This window comes from Ceratotherium simum, chromosome 25 (genome assembly GCF_057802395.1).
Source record: "Ceratotherium simum simum isolate JZ-2026a chromosome 25, ASM5780239v1, whole genome shotgun sequence".
In the NCBI taxonomy this organism is placed as follows: Eukaryota; Metazoa; Chordata; class Mammalia; order Perissodactyla; family Rhinocerotidae; genus Ceratotherium; species Ceratotherium simum.
Genome location: NC_141924.1, coordinates 6407716 through 6426622, shown reverse-complemented (window position 1 = coordinate 6426622; position 18907 = coordinate 6407716). Strand labels below are relative to the sequence as shown.

The 18907-nt window shown below is 57.8% G+C and overlaps 1 protein-coding gene across 11 annotated transcripts in view; it reads right to left on the bottom strand.

Moving 5' to 3' along the window:
- The window catches only part of SULT4A1 (sulfotransferase family 4A member 1), a 35672-nt gene that overhangs the window by 10792 nt on the left and 5973 nt on the right, over nt 1-18907 (bottom strand). For all 11 annotated transcript variants that reach the window (XR_015556335.1, XR_015556334.1, XR_015556337.1 and 8 more), the window contains exons 2-4: nt 4525-4655; nt 3038-3118; nt 2336-2462 (exon numbers count right to left, since the gene is read on the bottom strand). Coding sequence is in view for 3 of the 11 variants with exons in the window: in XM_087448775.1 (XP_087304901.1) it covers nt 2336-2462; nt 3038-3118; nt 4525-4655 (339 nt within the window). In the remaining 8 variants the exon portion in view is untranslated. The remainder of the gene's footprint in view (nt 1-2335; nt 2463-3037; nt 3119-4524; nt 4656-18907) is intronic.

The following is an 18907-nucleotide window of genomic DNA, read 5'->3' as shown; positions in this document are numbered from 1 at the left end:
GGATTCAGCCAAGAGGCCTGGTTTGAGACCCACTGCTGGGTAAACCCTGGCCCGCTCGGTCTCCTGGGCCTCAGTCTCCTCACTGTAGAGGCTCTCGCTGCTGGGCCTCAGCACCCTGCCCACAGCCAGCCCAGCACATCCCGTTCTCTCCTGGCCCCCAGGAGGACACACGCAGGGCAGGCCTTACACAGCCACGCCACCTCCCGCTCTAGGGAGGACAAGTGGTCACTGCACTCGGGGACACGGCTGATGGGGACAAATGCGCCCCCGTCTCTCCGAGCTCTGACTGGCAGGTGCAGAGAGGGTTGTGGCCCTTGCTGGTGGGGACGGTGTTTTTCCCATTCGGGAGGCGTCATCCTGAGAAGAGAGCTCCGCCAGGGCTCCTCCCCACCCCATCCACCAGGTCCATCTGCTCCTGGGTGTCAACGTGCATATCCCAGTGGGTCATCTGGGAGAGTGACAGCTCACTCTGCCCCTCCCCGGGAGTGATCCTGCTCCTGTCCCTGGGCACGCAGCCAGGCGCCCTGCCCTGGAGGGCACAGGTCACCCCCAGGGGCTTCCATCAGCGGGTCCTCTGACCTCGCTCTATTGGTGAACAGTGGCATCTCACTGCTCCTCCTGCACCTTATTTTTCAAATTCTTCAGAACCTTGGACAGGAGAGAACAAGTCTCCTTCGAGAACCCGAGCTGTGGTGCACGGGCTGGGAACACTGAGAGTGACGGGAACGTGGGGAAGCTAAGTATACACGTGCAGACCACGGCAAGTGTGTGTGGCTTTGAACTTCGGTGCTGTGACCTTCAAAACATGGAGAGGCCTGTCCTGGGATAACTTCACTGCTCTGGCCTGAGCAGGAAGCTTTAAGCCCCATACCACATGGCAGTTGAACTCGGTGGACACCTACTGTTTATGGTGGCGTTGCATGGGGGACAACGCCACCATAAACAGCAGGTGTCCACCGAGTTCAGACTGCCTCTACAGAGGCAGGAGCGCATGCGGGCACTTAAAAACACAGCTTTGGGAACCTCGTGAATGGCTTGCTCAAAATGCCTGGCTGACCGTGAGGGGCATGAGCCCGATAGTGGGCAGGGTGGGGGGAAGGGAGGCTGGACAGAGGGGCTTTCGCAGGCTCCAGGGGCCTTAGGGTGCAGGTGCTGTGGTCTCCCACCCCTCACTCCTACCCTAAGGTCCTTACTCCTTAGTGCCCCTCCTCCCCAGGCCTCTCTCACCTAGGGCCTCTCCGATCTGCGCCCTCCTCCCCAGGCACAGCTGAAGCAGAGTTAATGGCAGGGAAAGAGTGGTTCCAGGCCTCGAGGCCCTGTGGGCGGCCTGTGCTTCAGTGTACTGATGAGGGTCTGGTCTTCACCAGGCTCAGGAAGCAGCTCCCATCTGGCTGCCCTGAGTTCCATTTAAACTTGGGACACTGCATTCCCAGATTTCCATTATGCACTTTACCCTAATCTTATCACATAATTTCACTGCAGAACCTCTGACAGGGTTCGACAAGGGGACAACGAGGCTGTTACTTGAGTTGGGAAATAAAATAGAAAGTGTATGTTCAGACTTGGGTATGGAAGAGTCTCGTGCAGATTTAACTGAAGTACAAATATGACCCATGTCAAAACTCTCCTGGGTGCAAACTCTAAACCGCCCTCTTGTGGTCCCAGAAGGGCACCTTCTCCACCATGGCTGGCAATGGGGGAGCTGCCTGGGGCAGGGGGAACAGGACAGCAGCGAGGAGCTGCTGACCCCACTGCCAAGGGGATGGCTTCCCCCCTGATCCCAGCACAGCAGCTGTGACCCGGCCCACTCCTCCCCGGGGAGGGGAGATGTGGAAGGGCCCTGGCACTCTCCGCCCCCCTCACCCTTCTCCCCTGGGAAGGAGCTTCCTGCACAGAGCACTGCCTTCCCCACCCCACGTGCACCCTGCCCCAGTCACACTGGCCTACCCGACCCTCAAGTCCAGCTAAAGGCCGTGGGGCTCTCACACGAAGCCGCAGCCTCCACCCTGTCACCAACAACAGAGCTGTCGGGGTCCCGTTTTCACTGTTCAGAATCCAGACAGGAAGACACTTTTAACTGGGGATCTCCTCAGAACCCCAACGCCATGGCGAGAGCGAAGGGCTTCTGAGCTGGACGCCCGCTCTGCCGCGCACTAGCTACCACCTGGGACAAGCTTCCTGACGTCCCTGAGCCCCTGCCGCTTCACCTGCAAGTGGGAGAGCACACCGGACCTGCGCGGTCATCGTGAGCACTGGGGGCAGCGTGAACGAAGCACGAGCCCACGGGCGTCCAATGAGCGATCAGCGTCACTGCTGTAACTCTGGAAACACTTACGCTTGTCGTTCATGAACCGCCGGCAGAACTCCTGGAAAGTGCCCCGGTAGCTCATGGTCCGCAGGGAGCGGTGGAACTGGTAATAGGACACCACCAGGTCCTTGGGGTTCCGAGCCATGTATATGACCTGTGGAGGGCGGGAGGGGCGGACGGGGCGGGGTTAGTCTCCATCCTTCTGCGCCGCGGGCCGCGCTGTGCAGGTTCATCTGACCTCCCCTGCTCTCCTGCACCATAAACCGGCCCCCTGTGCGCCGCGGCCAACGCCTCCTCGCGGCTCCTCTGTTCCGGCAGAGACGCGCTCTCGTCCACGCGCTAGCATCAGCTAGGACAATTACTTGAGAGCCTTATTATATTTCTGTCCTCAAGCACTTCTTTAAAATCAGCAGAAGACAGAAAAATGACAGTCCTGATGCTGCTGATGAGAATTATAGGGCTCATAAACCTAACGCTGTTGAGAACACGAGAACAATCCGAGACTGAAGCAGCCGTGAGCCCTCGGCACCAAACAGATGGAAGCTGGGCTTGGGGGGCAAACCCGAGTTCAACGTGAGACACGCCAAAATTAGAAACATGGATTAAATGCTAGCGCCACAGGCTCAAAGTCGGCCTCAGACAGGGCCTCAGCACACCGGGGTTCTCCGGGAACTTACAGCTGTGGCCGACCACTGGTGGGACCCCTGCCGGGGAGGGGAGCGGGGTTACCTTGGAATCACCATTGTGGAGGTCGGAGGGCAGGAAGCGGTAGGGGAGGTGGCTTTTGATGAGGCGGGGAGAGGTCAGCTCCTGCAGCAGGGCCAGAGGGAAAGGCGATCAGAGGACGCACAGCTGCCCATTCCAGTCTCCTCCCAGGCCTCTCGAAGGGGACCCAGGTGGACAGGGTCTCAGAGAGCGTCAGGACCAGCACCCCACCTGACAGACTTCTCACCTGAGACCCGACACCCTCCAGGCTGGACCCTGGGGCAGACAGGAGCGGGACACGGTCCCTGTCCTCGGGCGCCCACAGGCTGAGTCAAACTATACGGTCCTGGGGGTCTGCTCCGAGGACTGGGAGCCACTGACCTGGCCTGGAGGGGCCAAGAACGGCCCCGGGGAGGGGCCTTGAGGGGCAGTAGGGGAAGCAGGAGGCACCCAGGCAGAGGGCGCAGCTGCCTTCTCACAGTCATCTAGGCCTTCCTGCCGCTCCCGGAATGTGCCAGGCCCCTCCCTCGGCCCACAGCTCGGCCACTGCGTTCTCTGATCTTTCGGGACCTTACTCAGACATCCCCACCAAGAAGCCTGCCCCGCCCTGCCCCACTGTGCTCCCTGTCTGGCGCTGATCACCACTTAACCACTACGACTTATTTTCCCCTCCTGTCCCCCTCCCTAGAATGTAAGCTCTGCAAGGCCGTGACATCACGTGGTCAGTTTAGGTCCCGGCCATACCCCAACACCAACAGCAGCGCCGCCTGGCATGCGGTGGGCACCCAGTGCAACTCTACTGAAGGGCTCGGTGGGTGAGTCCACACAGCATGAATCTACGTGCCACGCACAGGGGTGTGAGGGGGCCAGGCGCAGCTGAGCGAACACAAGAGCTTGGGGTGCAGAGACTGGCTCACCCAGGACTGTGAACTTTATTTGGGGAGCAATGACATGGGGGGCACTCTCAGAGCTGTATTTCAGATGCTCATCTAGTGGGAGAACTGACGGGGGGTCCACGCAGGAAATGAGGCCTGAACTAAAGAGGTGGCAAAGGAGAGGAGTGGAGAGAAAACCTTCCAGATACATCTGAGGGGTCAGAATGGAGAGGGCTCTGGGGTAACGTTTATTTCAGTCTTGATACCAAATATTGGATACAAACACATCCTACCCAGCTCCCTCACCAGACGGGGTGAGCCACAGTGGGGAGGCGAGAGGGGAGACGTGGCAGAGGCCCCTCACCCCTGTACTCCCTCCCGTCCCCCGGCTCCCGGGCATCCGCCTCCTTTCTACCTTGAAGTCACCCACGCCACCCACTGATCCGATTCAGAGTCACCGTCACGGGCTCAGGCCTGTCAGTCTCTCTCTTTGCTGCCTGGGGGTACCGGGACCTCTGCTCTCCCTCCACCCACAGGGGCCCCCCGAACCCTGCAGGAGCAACTGTCACCCAGGGTGTAACTGCGGGAACGCCCCAAAGGCGTCCTGAGGCCAGGGCCCGCCTGCGCAGAGAGAACCTTGATGACGTCCAGGCCCGGCTGCGGGTACTCCAAGACCGGGAGCTGCTCGTCGATGTTCATCAGGCCGATCTCGTCGGGGTCGGCCCCCTGGCTCACCAAGTAGACCACCTCCTGCAGCAAGCTTGTGCCTGGAGGGAGAGAGGCCCCAGTGAGGGGTGCTCGGAGGAAGCCCGAGGGCCTGGCCCACACTCGGGTCAGCGCCTGCCGCCCAAGGGGGGCTGAAGGGCCACAGGTGGGGTCCCAGGAGCACCTCGGGTCTTGGGGGAGAACACCGGCCGAGCTGCAAGCCCTGGGCCTGAATGCACCTCTCCGGGGTGACGGGGGCGAGCCGGCCTCTGAGCTCCTGTTTTCTCAGCGCTAAACGGGAGCAGGAGATGTTTCTCAAGGTCGTCATGAGAAGAGAACAGGACCCACCATGCCTGCCACCCCAGGAGCTCAGGACTGTAATACGCGGATGATTCTCTGTCCTGAGGCTTCCAGAAGCTGAGCTGTTCATTTACCCAGGAGTGATGAGGGTCAACTCGCCAGCCAATTAATTATTTACGATGAAAGCTATGTCTACCAAGTACCTACTAAAGCTACACACAGGTATGCCCTGTGACCAAGAAATCTACTCCTGCGTATACACCCAAGACAATACAACAGTCGTGCCCCAGAACAATCCTGGCAGTTTATTCAGAACAGCCAAACCTTGGAAACAACGGAAATGTCGGTCAACAGCAGGACGAATAAACAAGTAGTGATACTTGGATGGTGGAAACTAGACAGCAACGGAAGCCATGAACCGCTGCTGCGCACGACACGGCCGTATCCCACAGACGCGATGTTGAGCAAAATGAGCCAGACACCAAAGGCTACCATCTGTATGATTTTTCATGTTTCCATTTATATTAGGTTCAAGAATGGGCAAAACTAAGCTATGGTGACAAAGGTGAGAGCAGGTTCTTTTAGGGGAGGTTATGAACTCAGAGGACAGGAAGGAGATTCTGGGGTGCTAGGATTTTCTTCATCTTGGTCTGGTGGTAGTTACATGGAAATATAGATACACGTTATAATTCAATTAAAAGGAAAAACCACCTGTCTGCCCAGTGCTGTGGTCAGCATAACCTGCTCCCCTAAGGAGTCTCCAGCCAGCATGGAGACACTGCCGTGTCAAGCACAGGACATGGGACAGCTTAGCTGACGCCCCAAACCATCGGGCAGAGAGAGGCCCGCCAGGGGACAAGAGCACTCGTGTGTGTCCAGGCCATAGCCTCCCACAGGGCTGTAGACCTGCTGACCAACTCCCCTCCTCGCAGGTCACCCCACGGGCTATCCCAGCAACACAGCTCGGACAGGTCCCCTGCCTGGATTTGGGGACAGCCCCACGAGGCCTTATGAACAGCACATTTCAGATTCAGGATCAGTGGCCCCCAGCCCAGAGCCTTCTGCGGTTTCCCACTGTTCATACATTAGAGTCCAGGTGTCCCACCGTCTGCAAGGCCCTCCGAGTTCTCTGCACCAGCCCCCTGGGCTGCAGGCTCCCCAACTCCTCAGAGTCTCCAACTGGGGTCTTCCCTCTGCTGGGCACCCCTCCACTCCTCAGCCTGTGCACAGCAGCTTCACATCGTCTCCACCCAGAAGGCGGCCTTCCCTGACGCCCTCGGTGTCTCCCAACACTCATTCTCTCGCGGCACCACGCCCTCCTCCAGATGCTTGTCCACCGCACAATCACACCATGAGGGGACCGTCTCTCGCAGCCCAGCATCCCGGGCCCGGCTCTACCATCTCGGCATTCAGCACGGGAAGGAAGACAGGGACCCAAGTCCCACACACGGTGGGCCGACTGCACACCTGGCCACCAGTGCAGAGCCCTCGCAGGCACCCTGGGGCCAGGCAGGACACCCACCGAGAGTCAGCAGGGACAGGGTAACCCCCCGGGGAGAAAGGTGGCTCGGGGTGCTTCCTCCAGCCCATGTGTGCGGATCCCACCCCATTCGGGCTTTTAGCTCCAGGTCGCCAGTGAGCCCAGGGCCATCCCCGGTCATCACCCCATCTCAGAAGAAACGGACACAGCTGTCCAGTTCCTCCTCCATGCGCTCTGGTCCCTTCACTTCGGGGTATGGGTCTCTGCTGCCGGTTCCTCATCTCCCCACCCTGAGAACGCTGACTGCCCGCAGCGCGGCCTCAGGCCCTCCTCCCGGCTGCACGCAGGCCCACCCCCCCCCCGTCCCCGGCCAGCTCCACTTACCCTGCACGTCTGTCCACTTCCCCTGCCCGCCCCGCCCCGCCCGCCCCCTCAGCAAACGGCCTCCCCACTCTGGGCAGCTGCTGACGCACACGGTGGACTCCTGCCTCACGCCTCAGCAAACCCCACTGGCTCTACCATGGAGGTGAGCACAGAGCCGACACCCCCACTGGCGACACTGCGAGAGTCCCCCAGCTCTGAGCTTCCACCCAGCTCGCCCCACCTTCCAGTCTGTTTCCAACAAAGCAGTCAGAACGACCGTTCTAACGTGGACATCAGATCGCATCCTCGTCCACTGAAGACCCTCCGATGGCCTCGCGTCTCCTCGGAGTAAAGCACGGTCTTCACCATGGCCTGCAGGCTGTCAGCCGTGCTCCGCTCCCGTCCGGCACCTCTCTGACCACCTCACCCCGTCCTGAGCTCCGTCCACCGGCCTCCGTGCTGGTCAGCATGCTGTTTGCATGGGCTGGTCCCCTGCCTGGAGCCCTTTCCTCCCTCAGGTCCTTCAGGAGTGTGGGCTCTCCTGATCAGCCACCACTCCTGCCCTGCCCCCAGGCCCCCACTGCGCCAACAGCCCCGGAACAGCCTGACATTCCTTTACGGGCCCCCCCCCCCCCATAAGGGCATGAGCTGTTCTGTTCCTTTCTTTGCTGCACCAGGAGAGTCAGCAGACGGCCGTGCTCAATTCATATTTTCTGAACGCATGAACACACCCGGGGCGTTGAGTAATCACAAGGGCATACGTTGATCAGGGAAGACTTACTTCCTAGAGGAGGCGGCTTTGGAGCCAAGGCCCCGAAGGAAGAAAGTGGTGTGGCGGGCGGCTCTTCAATTCAAACAGAAAGAGCTCTGTCCATTCACCACAGGACCCTCCCACCAACCTGAAGTGGGGACCATCACCCCATTCACAGATGAGGCTCCTGAGGCCTAACTGTGCCCAAGGTCAGGGAGCCGGTGTGCGCTCCTGCCCAGGTGGCCTACCCGCTCCTGCCGGTGAGGCCTGTGCACCCAGCAGCTGGGGCGGCTGCGCTGGGGGGTCTGTGACCTTAGAAACTGGACTGTGGGCAGCATTCCGAAAATGGGCCTCTCCCAGTGACGTCCTCAGGACCTATTTTTTGTGCTCCCTACTCCCAGCCTGCAGCCCCACAGGCAACGACCCAGACGGACGTTCTCTGCACATTAACATCGTCTTCCATCAATACGGACACATCGATTCCCCAAGCCCCACCCTCACCGCCATTTAATGTCCATGCGGGAAGACCAGCCTCGTTAGAGCCAAACGGTAGCTTTCCACCTGCCAGGCCCGCCGGCCTGCCCCCAGCCGCCTCTCTCCAGCCCCTCCAAGGCCATTTCCTGGTGGAGCGACTCTCGGCCTTCCCGTCTCCAGCTTTCAGTGGAACCAACAGGAGAGCACATGTGCGCCTGCCCAGCACCAGGGAAGGCGGGAATGGGGGACGCAGGGCAAGCGCAGGGAGCTCGGCCTTCCTAGGGCGTAAAGCCGGCCGGCAAGACCTGACAAAGGATCAGAGAAAAAGACCATCTAGATGATGATGACTACAATGCCCGGTCACTGCCCACTGCCAGACACCCTTCTAAACACCTTAACTGGACCAAACTCAGCTCTGCAGTCACACAGCCCTGCTCGGAGAGGCTCCTCCAGGTGCAACTACGTCCAGTCCTCTCCCTGCTGGTCTCTCCCCTCCACGCCCACTGCCCCCACCCTAAGGTGCCCCAGACGTCAGCACAGGGCCCACTCTGCCCCTCCATCCACTCCCCTGGCTGCCACGGCCCAACATCCCCACACCCGCCATGCCCGCGGCTCTCGTGCCGGCCTCCAGCCTCCTCTCTCCAGCTCCTCCGCGGTGCGCCGCGCTGCGGCCAGGTCGTCTACCCCCCGAGCTCAGCACCCCCGTGGCCCAAGGCCTCAGCAGGCCCCACTGCCTGGCCCACTCGGACTTGCTCTTTGGCCCCGCAGTCTCGTCAGGCGCCCTCCCCGGCCTGGGTCCCTGCACGTCTTGTCCTACCGCACTCGGCATGCTGTGCACGACCGGGAGCTGCGCGGGGGCAGCTCGTGAGGGCAGGGAGCGTGTCTCAGTTATGTGGCAGTTCTTACAGCTGCTGTAACAAATTACCACCAATTCAGCGGCTTGGTGGTATTATCCACCAATATCCACAGTTATTATTATCCCACAGTGCTGGAGGTCAGAGGGCCAACACCAGCGTCACGGGGCTAAAACCACGGCGTGGCAAGACCATGCTCCCTCCCGGAGGCTCCAGGGGAGAAGCGTTCTCTCGCCTTTTCCAGCTTCTGGTCACACTGCATCACTAGCCGCCTCCTCTTCTGCCTCCCTCTCCCCTGTTAGGGACCCTGAGGTCACACCAGGCTCACCCAGACAGTCCAGGACCATCTCCCGCCTGAAGGGCCCCTTAGTTCTCCCTCGCTGCGTGAGGGGAAACACTCAGATTCTGGGGACGAGGACACCTCGGGGGCTGTTGTTCTGCCGACCACGCTCACACCACATTTCTAACAGTTTCATACACGCGGCCTGAACGACTCCCTCTTCTCCACGGACACGGGATTGGTCTGGCATGCCAGGGTCTGTGACCACCTGGTTTCTCACCTGCAGCCCTCCCCGCATCCTCCTGACCCAGGTCCACTCTCTCCCGCGTCTGAGACTTTCCCGCCCTAGGCACCCTGCTCAGAGCTCCCTCCCCAGCTGGGACCCCATGAAGGCCAAGCACCTGACTTCCTATCTCCTGCAGGGGCTAGAAAACCCTGAGGCACAGCGTCATGGCCCAGGCACCTGCGCCCACACCCAGCGGCGCCTGAAGCACGGTGGGAACTCAGCAAACACGTCTCCCCAGCGGGCCGCCTCCCTGAGCCAGGACACACCGCAGTCCCCTCTGTTCATCACCCAGTGGCCTCAGCAACGCTTTCTGCCAGAAAGACTGGTAACTAAGGAAGTGGACACAGCCTGCTCTGCGGCCTCGGCCCTAGCACCTAAGGTGGCAGCAGTGCCCACTTCCCACAGCAGGGACCCCCTCCAGCATCCCCTGTGAGCTCACAGCCGCTGCATCTCGTCCTGAGGTGGTGTGGGTGGCCGCCTGAGAGGCCACTCCTGAGAGGCCATCGGGTCACTGCTCCCGTGGCGGTGGCCGTGCTTTCGGAATATGTTGCTCCTTCCAAGTCACTCCAGAACCCGCCTCCCCAGCTCCCTGGTGGCTATTCTGATGGGAGCCAGGCCAGGCAGGCACTGCAGCCGGGCCAGAAGGTGGGGGCGAGGGAGGAGGGCATGCACATCCACTCTGCACGTCAGGGACCGTGCAAGGGCTTCCCATCCACATCTGGACATCTGTCCCATCCGTCAGCTTCAGCACCAAGGCCGCGGTACTCCTCAGAGCCCAGAGCCAAGCTACTAGAGACTTCCACCTCATCTCCTGTAAGGTAGGACTATCACCCCATTTCACAGAAAAGGCAAGTGAAGGCCAGGATCTGGATGCAGCTCTGTGTTCCTTCTACAGAGGCCTCCATGTTCCCACCTGGTGAGGTCTGGGATTACCAGGTCACAGTCCTCGCTCAGGATCTGCTGCTCTGGCCACCACAAGGGGTATCCACCACCCACCCCTCTGTTCATTCCACAAGCCTGCACTGAGGGCTGCCCCCAGGAGGCCCTGCCTCCCCTTCTAGAAAACGGAGGTGATGCCCCTCCCTGCTTCACAGGGCTGCTGGGGTCAGGGCCACAAAGTGACCCACTCAGGCCACAGAGGCTCAACACAAGCAAGCATCATTCTGAGCTCCTAATGCCACCATGGCACCGCTGACCAGACTGCTCATACACAAGACACCACAGCCTCCTGCCACACCGGGCAGCCATCATCCAAACACGGGACGCGAGCCCTCCCGTGGAAACCACACCCCGGGTAACAGGTGACACCTGCAGCGACACCTGCACAGGCAGAGGGAGGCTTTATAAGTCCCCCCGTACCTATAAGGAGAGGGAAGCCCCAAGTTTAGGTTATTAGTCCAAGGTCACGGAGCTGGGGAGAGCTATGTCTGCAGCGGGAACCCACGTCTGCGAGTCTCCACTTCCCTACACGGCCTCCCCTACACGCCAAGGGGAGCAGGGGGAGTGAAGAGGGGAGAGGCCTTGCATGGGGCTCATCGTGCTACCTGCATGGCAGACTGGAGATGCCTCGAGGCTAGGATGGGAGCCCCTCCAGTCCTGTAGTCACCCGGACAGGATGTACAAAAGCAGGTGGGGAAGTGGAGCCTCAGACCCCCATCACCCCTCCTGCAGTCTGAACCCTCCGGGGGAGGCAAGCGTGGCGGGGAAGGCCGCAGCAGGAAGCCAGCCCAATTCCCAGCAAATCCAAGGAGAGGCAGAGGAGAGGCCCGCTCTCAACCCAGACACTCAGTGGGGCCGGCGGAGCAGGGCCGCCATGCAGGGAGCAACACAAGCCACAGGCTTCCAAGGCTGCATCCTCAGGTCAGCTGGGTGCATCACTTACAGACGCGTTTCTGACAGCACCAGCGAGTCACTCCTGAGAGGCCTTCCGGTCACTGCTCCCGCCACGGCGGCCATGCTTTCTGGCATGGGACCTCTCGGAAACGCAGGAAACCCCTGGCGTTCTGGGCAGAACTCCCCAGGAATCCAGAGCCCAGCCCCGCCCAACACTGGGGTGGAGCCACCAAAATTCCCACCAAAACTGGGGACAGAAGGAACCAGCACTCGAGGGTCAGAACCGATAGGAACGGGGCCCCAACCACCAGGATCCTGGGGCTGGAACCCTTTGGAATTCTTTCATTTTCATTATTTACCAAAGCCACACATGCACCTAGTTTAAAAAGTCAAGGACTCTAAGATGCTAAGAGATAAAGATAATAATAATGATAAGACAGAAAACCCAGTCCTCCTCCCCACCCCCCAATCCCACCCCAGAGCAAAGCCTGGTTGATCCTTCTCCTACCCCCAAATTTCTGATGTGCTTAGACAGTTATTTTACGACCTGTACATTTCCGATGGTCTTGACTTTCGATAAGGAAGATGCGGGCCCTCCAAGTCCCCACCCAGCTTCCCCATCCCAGAGCAGGCAGGGCACGGCCTCCAGGCTAACTGAGGGCTCCAGTGTTTCACTTAAGTACACCAGGTAGCGATTACACGCTCTTTCTGATACTGGATTTTGTTTCTCCTAGAGGAAAACTTGGCTTGCTTAGCTTTCTGTGTTGCTATTAATAATTCTTCCCCCTACTCTGTAACAGACCCTCTCCGTGTGGGCGCTCTCTCAATTCCACTGATTCTCGGGGACGGGCCCCTGCCCCCCACGACTGTCTTCCCAGGATCTCCCTCAGCTGGATGCACCATGCTCCAGGCTCGTTGGTGTCCTCTCCTGCCTTGGTGGGGCTCACCCTCCTGCTGCCCCCCCAGTGTGAGAACCCTCTGAGACCACGCATGACCACAGGCATCTATCTCCCCCTCGCACATGCCTGGCAGTCGGGCTGGGTACAGAATTCCACGCTGGAGACCCTCCCCTCAGAACTATGAAAGCACCGCTCCCTTCTAGCAGCCAACGTTGTGCCGAGAACGCTGGGGTCCTGGTCCCTGTCCTTTGAATGAGGCCCATTTTCATGTCTGGAATCTCTGAGATCTTCTCTTTATCTCAGTCTTGACATTTCACGGTAACGTGCCTCAGCGTGGTCTTGTACACGTTCGTTGTGCCAGACAGTTGGGGGGGTTCTTCAATTTAACTCGTGCCCTTGAGTTCTGGAAATCCTGGCTTCCCTAATTTTCTCTCTTCCATACTCTCCGTTCTCTCTTTCTGGAACTCTGAGATCTTTCAATTTTCTTATCTTTTTGCTCCTATTTGCCATAATTTTGCAAAAAGATTTTTATTCTACTTCCTGGGATATTGCCTCTGCTTGGCCATCCAAATCTCGTAACCAAGTTTTAAAAATTTCAGCTGGCACATTTTTAATCCCCAGAGTTCCTCATGATCCCTCCTTGCTCCTTTCCGGTGAGGATGCTTTCCAGAGTGAAGCGCATCTGTCTCAACTCTCCGAGGATGCTACAGGGTTGGGAGTGTGGGCGGTGCTTTGTTTCGTCACGTTTTCTTCTGCTCTGTACGTTGCCTTTGATTCCTCCAACCTCCTTCTGCTTTTTGTTTTGTTTTGTTTTTACAGGTCTCTGTCCTTCAAGTTGGAGACTTTAAGAACTGCTAACCTTGAGTCCATCCACAAGTAAGAAGGAGCCACCGGATGCAGCCATCTGTGGGGGGGGGCAAGGCTTGCCGACTGCAGGGCTCTGGGTGTCTATGAAAGCAGCCCAGCCTGGGTGCCCTCTCAGCTGAGATGGGAGATGCACATATGCAAATATTTATAGGCCTTTTCTTTGGGGTCAATTCCTCCAGAGAAGATGCCTCCACTCTCTGCCCTGGGGGACCACAGGCATCCCGGGAGCCAAGCAGGGGAGGGGGCTGGGAACCTCCCTCTCAAATGTGCAGTTTTCATGGGATTCCGGTTTCTGACATGGCACTGCATCCCAGCCTACAGCTGTGCTCCACATCCCCAAATCCACAGCCTCTCTGGATCAACTTCCCCAAGAAACCTGTCTTTGCAACAGCCTCCTGTTTTCAATCTCCCCCATCACAGATGCCACCCTCTGAGGTGCCAGGTGCATCCGATTCCTGGAGCTCTGCAGCTGGAACTGGCTCGTGCACCTGCTGCCCTCCCCGTCTGCAGGCATGCAGGTTCTCTACCTGCTAAGTTGGTCAATGCTTAGCCACCACGCCTGATCTTCCAAAACTCAGCTGGCATCTCCAACCCACAGTCACCGTCTCTCCTCCTCTAGGGGTTCAGCTTTCTCCTTGATCGTCATGTAGTGAGGTTGTAAGAGGAAGCAGAGGTGAGCACCTGTGTTCAATCTGCCCCACTCAATCAATGTGCTCACAGGCATTCTAGAGTCACAAGACATCACCGAGTCACAGCCAGGACCTGCCCAGCTCCCTCAGCAACAGCAACAGCTGAGCATTTGAAGCTGTAACCCAACAGAGGTGGCCGACAATCCAGGCCAGGGGTGGGACTCACTCTCCCAACAGACGCTGAGAAGGCCTCCAGGACACTCGCCTCGGAAAGGAAAGAGCAAAGATGAGCGACTCTCGTGAAGCACCTGTCCCCCATCCTAGGAAACGTCACATGTGCTGTCTCAGTTCTCAAGATAGTCCCCATGATATGCAGAGGACATGGAGCTCAGAGGAGAGGTGCAGTCATAGTCACATGGCTGCAGATGGACAGGGAACCAAGACAAGAAGCCCATACCAAGGCGCCCAGTAGCCACCCTGTGACAGCCAAGTACTGCACTTAGTGTCCTAGGCACTGTCACAGGAGCTCATGTGGCCACGTCCTCATTTGATTCTCACAAGCCCCTAGGCGGCTACCACCATCACCCTCCACACGCAAAGAAGTGGGCTCAGAGACTAACTGCCCACCCCCTGCCACCCACGCCAGAGGGCCCAGAATCCGGACCCAAAACGTTGTCTGATTCAGGACTGGAGTGCTTGCACACACACACCACACACATGTACAATACACACACACACACACACAACACACATATACACACACCACACATAAACACACACCACACATGTACCGTACACACACCACACATGTACCATACATACACCACACACACACCACCATACACATATATACACAAAACACACATGAACCATACACACAACACACACAGGTACCATACACACCACACACATGTACCGTACATACTCCATACGCACACACACTGCACACACAGACACACACACACCACACACATGGGTCACAAAGCAAATGGACAGCAAAACCAAGGCCACAAGCCACGTGTCCTCACTCCCAGGCTAAAGCTCTACCCCTAACCCCCCACCTCCCAGCTGGGGTGGAGCACGGGCGGGAGAGAGACAGCAGCAGCTGGGACCCGCCCCCACCCACAGGCCTGGACCCTGGGAAATGAGCGTGGCCTGCGCTGCAGCCACACGCCCCCAGCTCTGGGCCCCTGCTGGACACAGACTTGTCACTGAGGGTCATCACCTCCTACTGAGGGGACCATTTCAAGTGGCTGAGGCACAGCTGGCCCCACAACCAGGCTTGCCACAGGCCCTGTCTGGTGAGGCCCCAAGAACCTGGGGCCCAGATTCCCAGCCCAGCTCTGCCGCGACTCTGGGGGGCCTGAAACAGTCACCACGTCCTCAGCCCTCAGTTCTCTCGGGGTGAAATTCTCCTGGGCCTTGAGCTCCAGGGTTCCTGGGACCACAGACGTGGACACACACTCAGGGCCCTGCGGACAATGCCCTAGCAAGAGGCTGCTGGCCCATCAGGCAGAGTGTGTGGCTCCCCCAGGAGGGAGAGGTCCCATCTTCCATGAGGGCCCAGGAAAGCCAGGGACAGCTCTTCTGATAAAGGAGCATTTGACCTAGGACTTCAAGGACAGGAAGATAAGCCAGCGAGCTGTAGGGTGTCTGGGGAGGGGGCTCGGTGTTCAGCATCAGGGACCCCAGCCCTCCACCTGGCCCCATCCACGCTCTTTGCCACATGATTTCAAAGCCCTTCCCGTAAGAAGACAGCGCCTGTCTCTGTGATTCTGGGCACAACGAAGTACCATGCTGTGGCCAGTGCAGGGAGGAAGAGCACAGAGTCTCGCGTGTCTCTGCTTGCTCTTTTGTGCTTCTACCATCGCCGAAAGAGGGACACTCCCAGGCTAGCCTGCTGGTCCCAGGACAAGGAAAAGAGACAGCTGAAGCAGAGCTGCCGCGGCCAAGCCCAGCCTAGAGCAGAGCCCCCAGTCGACCCACAGACACACAAGTGGGTTTAGCCGAGATCAGTGACAGCAGACACAGGGCTACAGTAACAATTATTGTTATAAGGCGCTGAGTCCGGGTGGTCTCCCACAAAGCAAGAGGCACAGAATGCTCCCGATGGAGCTGAAATGAAACAGGGGACAATGAAAATAAGGGCTAACAATGTATGGGGCCCAAGCATGGTGTGACACGCACATGATCACGTTCAGTCCCCCCACAGCCCTGCAAGACAGCAGGTCAGCCCACCTGAAAGAGCAGGACACGGGGACTTAGAACGGGCGAGTGCCCTCCCCAACACCCAGATTCAGGCTTGGTCTCTATAAGCTGCCCCTCCTCAGCAGACGGTCAGTACCACCCATACGCCTCTGCCACGCTGGGGTCACCTGCGGCTCAGTGGATAGCCCCTACACAAGGCTCCTCACCTCACACAGCTGTGTCTGCTTCTCACCTGGCCCCAAGCACACTCGACCGCTAAGGGACAGTGGGTGGTGAGTGAGCACTGGCCTCCCGCCCCTCAAGGGAGCCCCCTGAGCTGTGTTCACGCCATCTGTCGAGGGCCCCATGGAGGTGCCCATTCCTGGCTTCCTCCTCCCCTGCCTCCTGAGACCCCTCCCACCTCACTTCTCCACGCTGACCCTCACTTCTGGGTCTCCAGGACCTGAGCACGCCCACTCACAAGCCAGGCCTCGCCCCTCTCCCAGAGGAGAGGCAGAACAACTGACAGCAAGACCACATGGACAGCAGCTATGAGAGGCCACGACTGAAATCCTGGCTCAGCCACCTCCTGACGCCTGGACGCCAAGTGAGACTCAGCCGCTCTCAGTCGGCCTCATCTGTAAGGCGAGGACCGCACACGGATCAAACGCCATGACCCAAAGGATGCTCTGCATGTTGTGTCTGGCCACTGAAGGCATCAGCGGTGGCATGGTGCTGACCGTGGTGCTGACCGTGGTGCTGACCATGGTGGTGGACGCGTGACCTCAGGGCTGGCCCACCCAGCACCGGCCCGGCCCATCGGAAGGAGGCACACCAGGGAGACGCCCCTGCAGTCAGGCCCACATGGGCTCTACTGCCAGCACCTGGGCCAGCTTCTCTGTGGGCCTCAGTTCCTTACCCGAAAAGGGCCTCTCTCGCAGAGGAGCCATAAGGGGGACAGGATACCCCCAGGCACCCGGCACAGAGTCGGGAAACCCTCTCACCTTCTGGTCCATCCTGAGAAGGACAAATGTGGACTCAAGCAGTCTGCGACCACCCAGTCCACTGTCCTCCCACCGTTGGTGGGGGGAGTGCCAGGAGACCCAGCTCATTCCAGGCTGAGCTGAGCCTCATGAGAGCCATCCGTAGGCCAGAGAGCACACACAAAGCCCAAGCCAGGGTCTCCCCGGCTCTCCGGCATCCCTGGAAATGACTTGTTTAGCTTCCAGGAAACTCCAGTAAGTCTGCAAAGCATGCTTTAGGGAGGCTTCCACCTCCTGATGGCCCCTTCACTCATCCTAATGCACTCCAGAAGCCCATGCCGGGTCCCTGCTCCCTGCTAACAGCAGAGCATCACACTGTCCATCACTCCATCACACTGTCCATCACTCCACAAGCTGAAGACATGCCCACTGCCTCACCTGACTGTCAAGACACCAGGAGAAGTGCCACTTCCTCCAGTGATGGAGAGAGCACGGCTCCCACACTAACAGGGAAAGGCTGGATAAACTACAACAGCCTCACTTGCCTCAAGCCCATCAGGGAGCTGAAGCTGCCAGGCAGCCAAGAGGCTGAAATCCAGGCAGATGGGTGCTTCCAGAGGGACAGGGCCCAGGAGGAAGAGAAGCCAGGCACCATGCAGGTGGGAAAGAAGAATTCAGGTAGAATTTTCACAAGTTGCAAAGGCTGACTATGGGCTTGCAGAGCCAGAGGCTCAAGGAGAGAGTCAGCACCAAACAGACTCTTCACTGCAGACCTAGACTTGTCCTCACAAGAAAGACCAGTGGGTGGCAGGCTGGAGAGACAGCCCAACTCCCACCAGACTGACTCACCATTCTACACTAATGGCCTGGCAGGAAAAGGCAGGCCCATTTCCAAGCAAAAATAATTTTGGAACACTGTGTTCAGCATTCAGTCAAAATGAATGCAACAGTACTCATAAGAAAGGCAATAAAAAAAATTATCCACTGTCAAGAGACAAAACAATCAACAGAATCAGACTCAGAGAATTTAAAATAAGTCTGATTAATATGTTAAAGGATTTCATGGAAAAGATGGACAACATGCCTGAACAGATGGATATTTCAGCAGAGAAATGGAAATGCTAGAGGAAAAATAAAAACACATAACAAATGCAGAATGCTTTCAATGGGCTCATCAGTAGAAGTGACACAGTGGAAGAAAGAATCAGTTAACCTGAAGATTGGTCAACAAAAATTATCCAAGTTAAAACTCAAAGAGAAAAAAGGGTGAAAAAATAGAACATCCAAGAGCTACAAGATAACATCAAACAATCTAACACATACGTAATCAGAATCCCAAAAGAAGAAGAGAGAGACAATGGGACAGAAGAAATATATGAAGCAATAATGGCTGAGAATTTTTCCAAAACAATGAAAGGCATCAAACCACAGATCTAAGAAGCTCAAAGAACCCCAAGCAGGAAAAGCATCCCCTCAATGAAAAAAAATATATACCTAGACACATCATATCCAAAGCGCTGAAAATTAAAAGAGAAAATCCTGAAGGCAGCCAGAGGGAAAAAAGACTCATTCCACAGAGGACCAAAGAATCACAGCTGACGTCATCAGAAACTATGCAAGCCAGAAGACAGTGGAATGACATCTCTAAAGTGCTGAAAGATTTGAGGAGGGACGCCAGGAAGGAGGGTTAGTCCCACAGTGAACAGACGAGAGGAATTCTGAAGACGGGAAGTCCTCATCAGGTAATCGGAGGGGAGGGAAAGCAGCAGAAGGGAGAGAAGGGGAAGAGACAGAGGCAGTGAAAGACTGGAGGCAAGAAAGAGCCTGGAGTGTCCAGACAGTCCCATGTGGCTGGTGAGTAAGGAGGCAGGACAGGTGAAATCCAGATCACAGGAGGACAGGCTGCAGAGTTTAAGGTTGCCTGAAGGCAATGGGAAGTCAGCAAAGAGGTTAATGAGGGAGTGACCAGGGTCAGATGTGTGTCTCCAAGAGGTCACTTCAGCTGCAGAGTGAAAGGTGAGCCCAGGGGGGAGGCCATGGGACACTCCACATGAGAGAGGAAGAATCCCAAGACTGCAGCAGGGGCTGAGAAGGGGCAACAGAGCTGAGAGCTTACTGGGCAATGAGT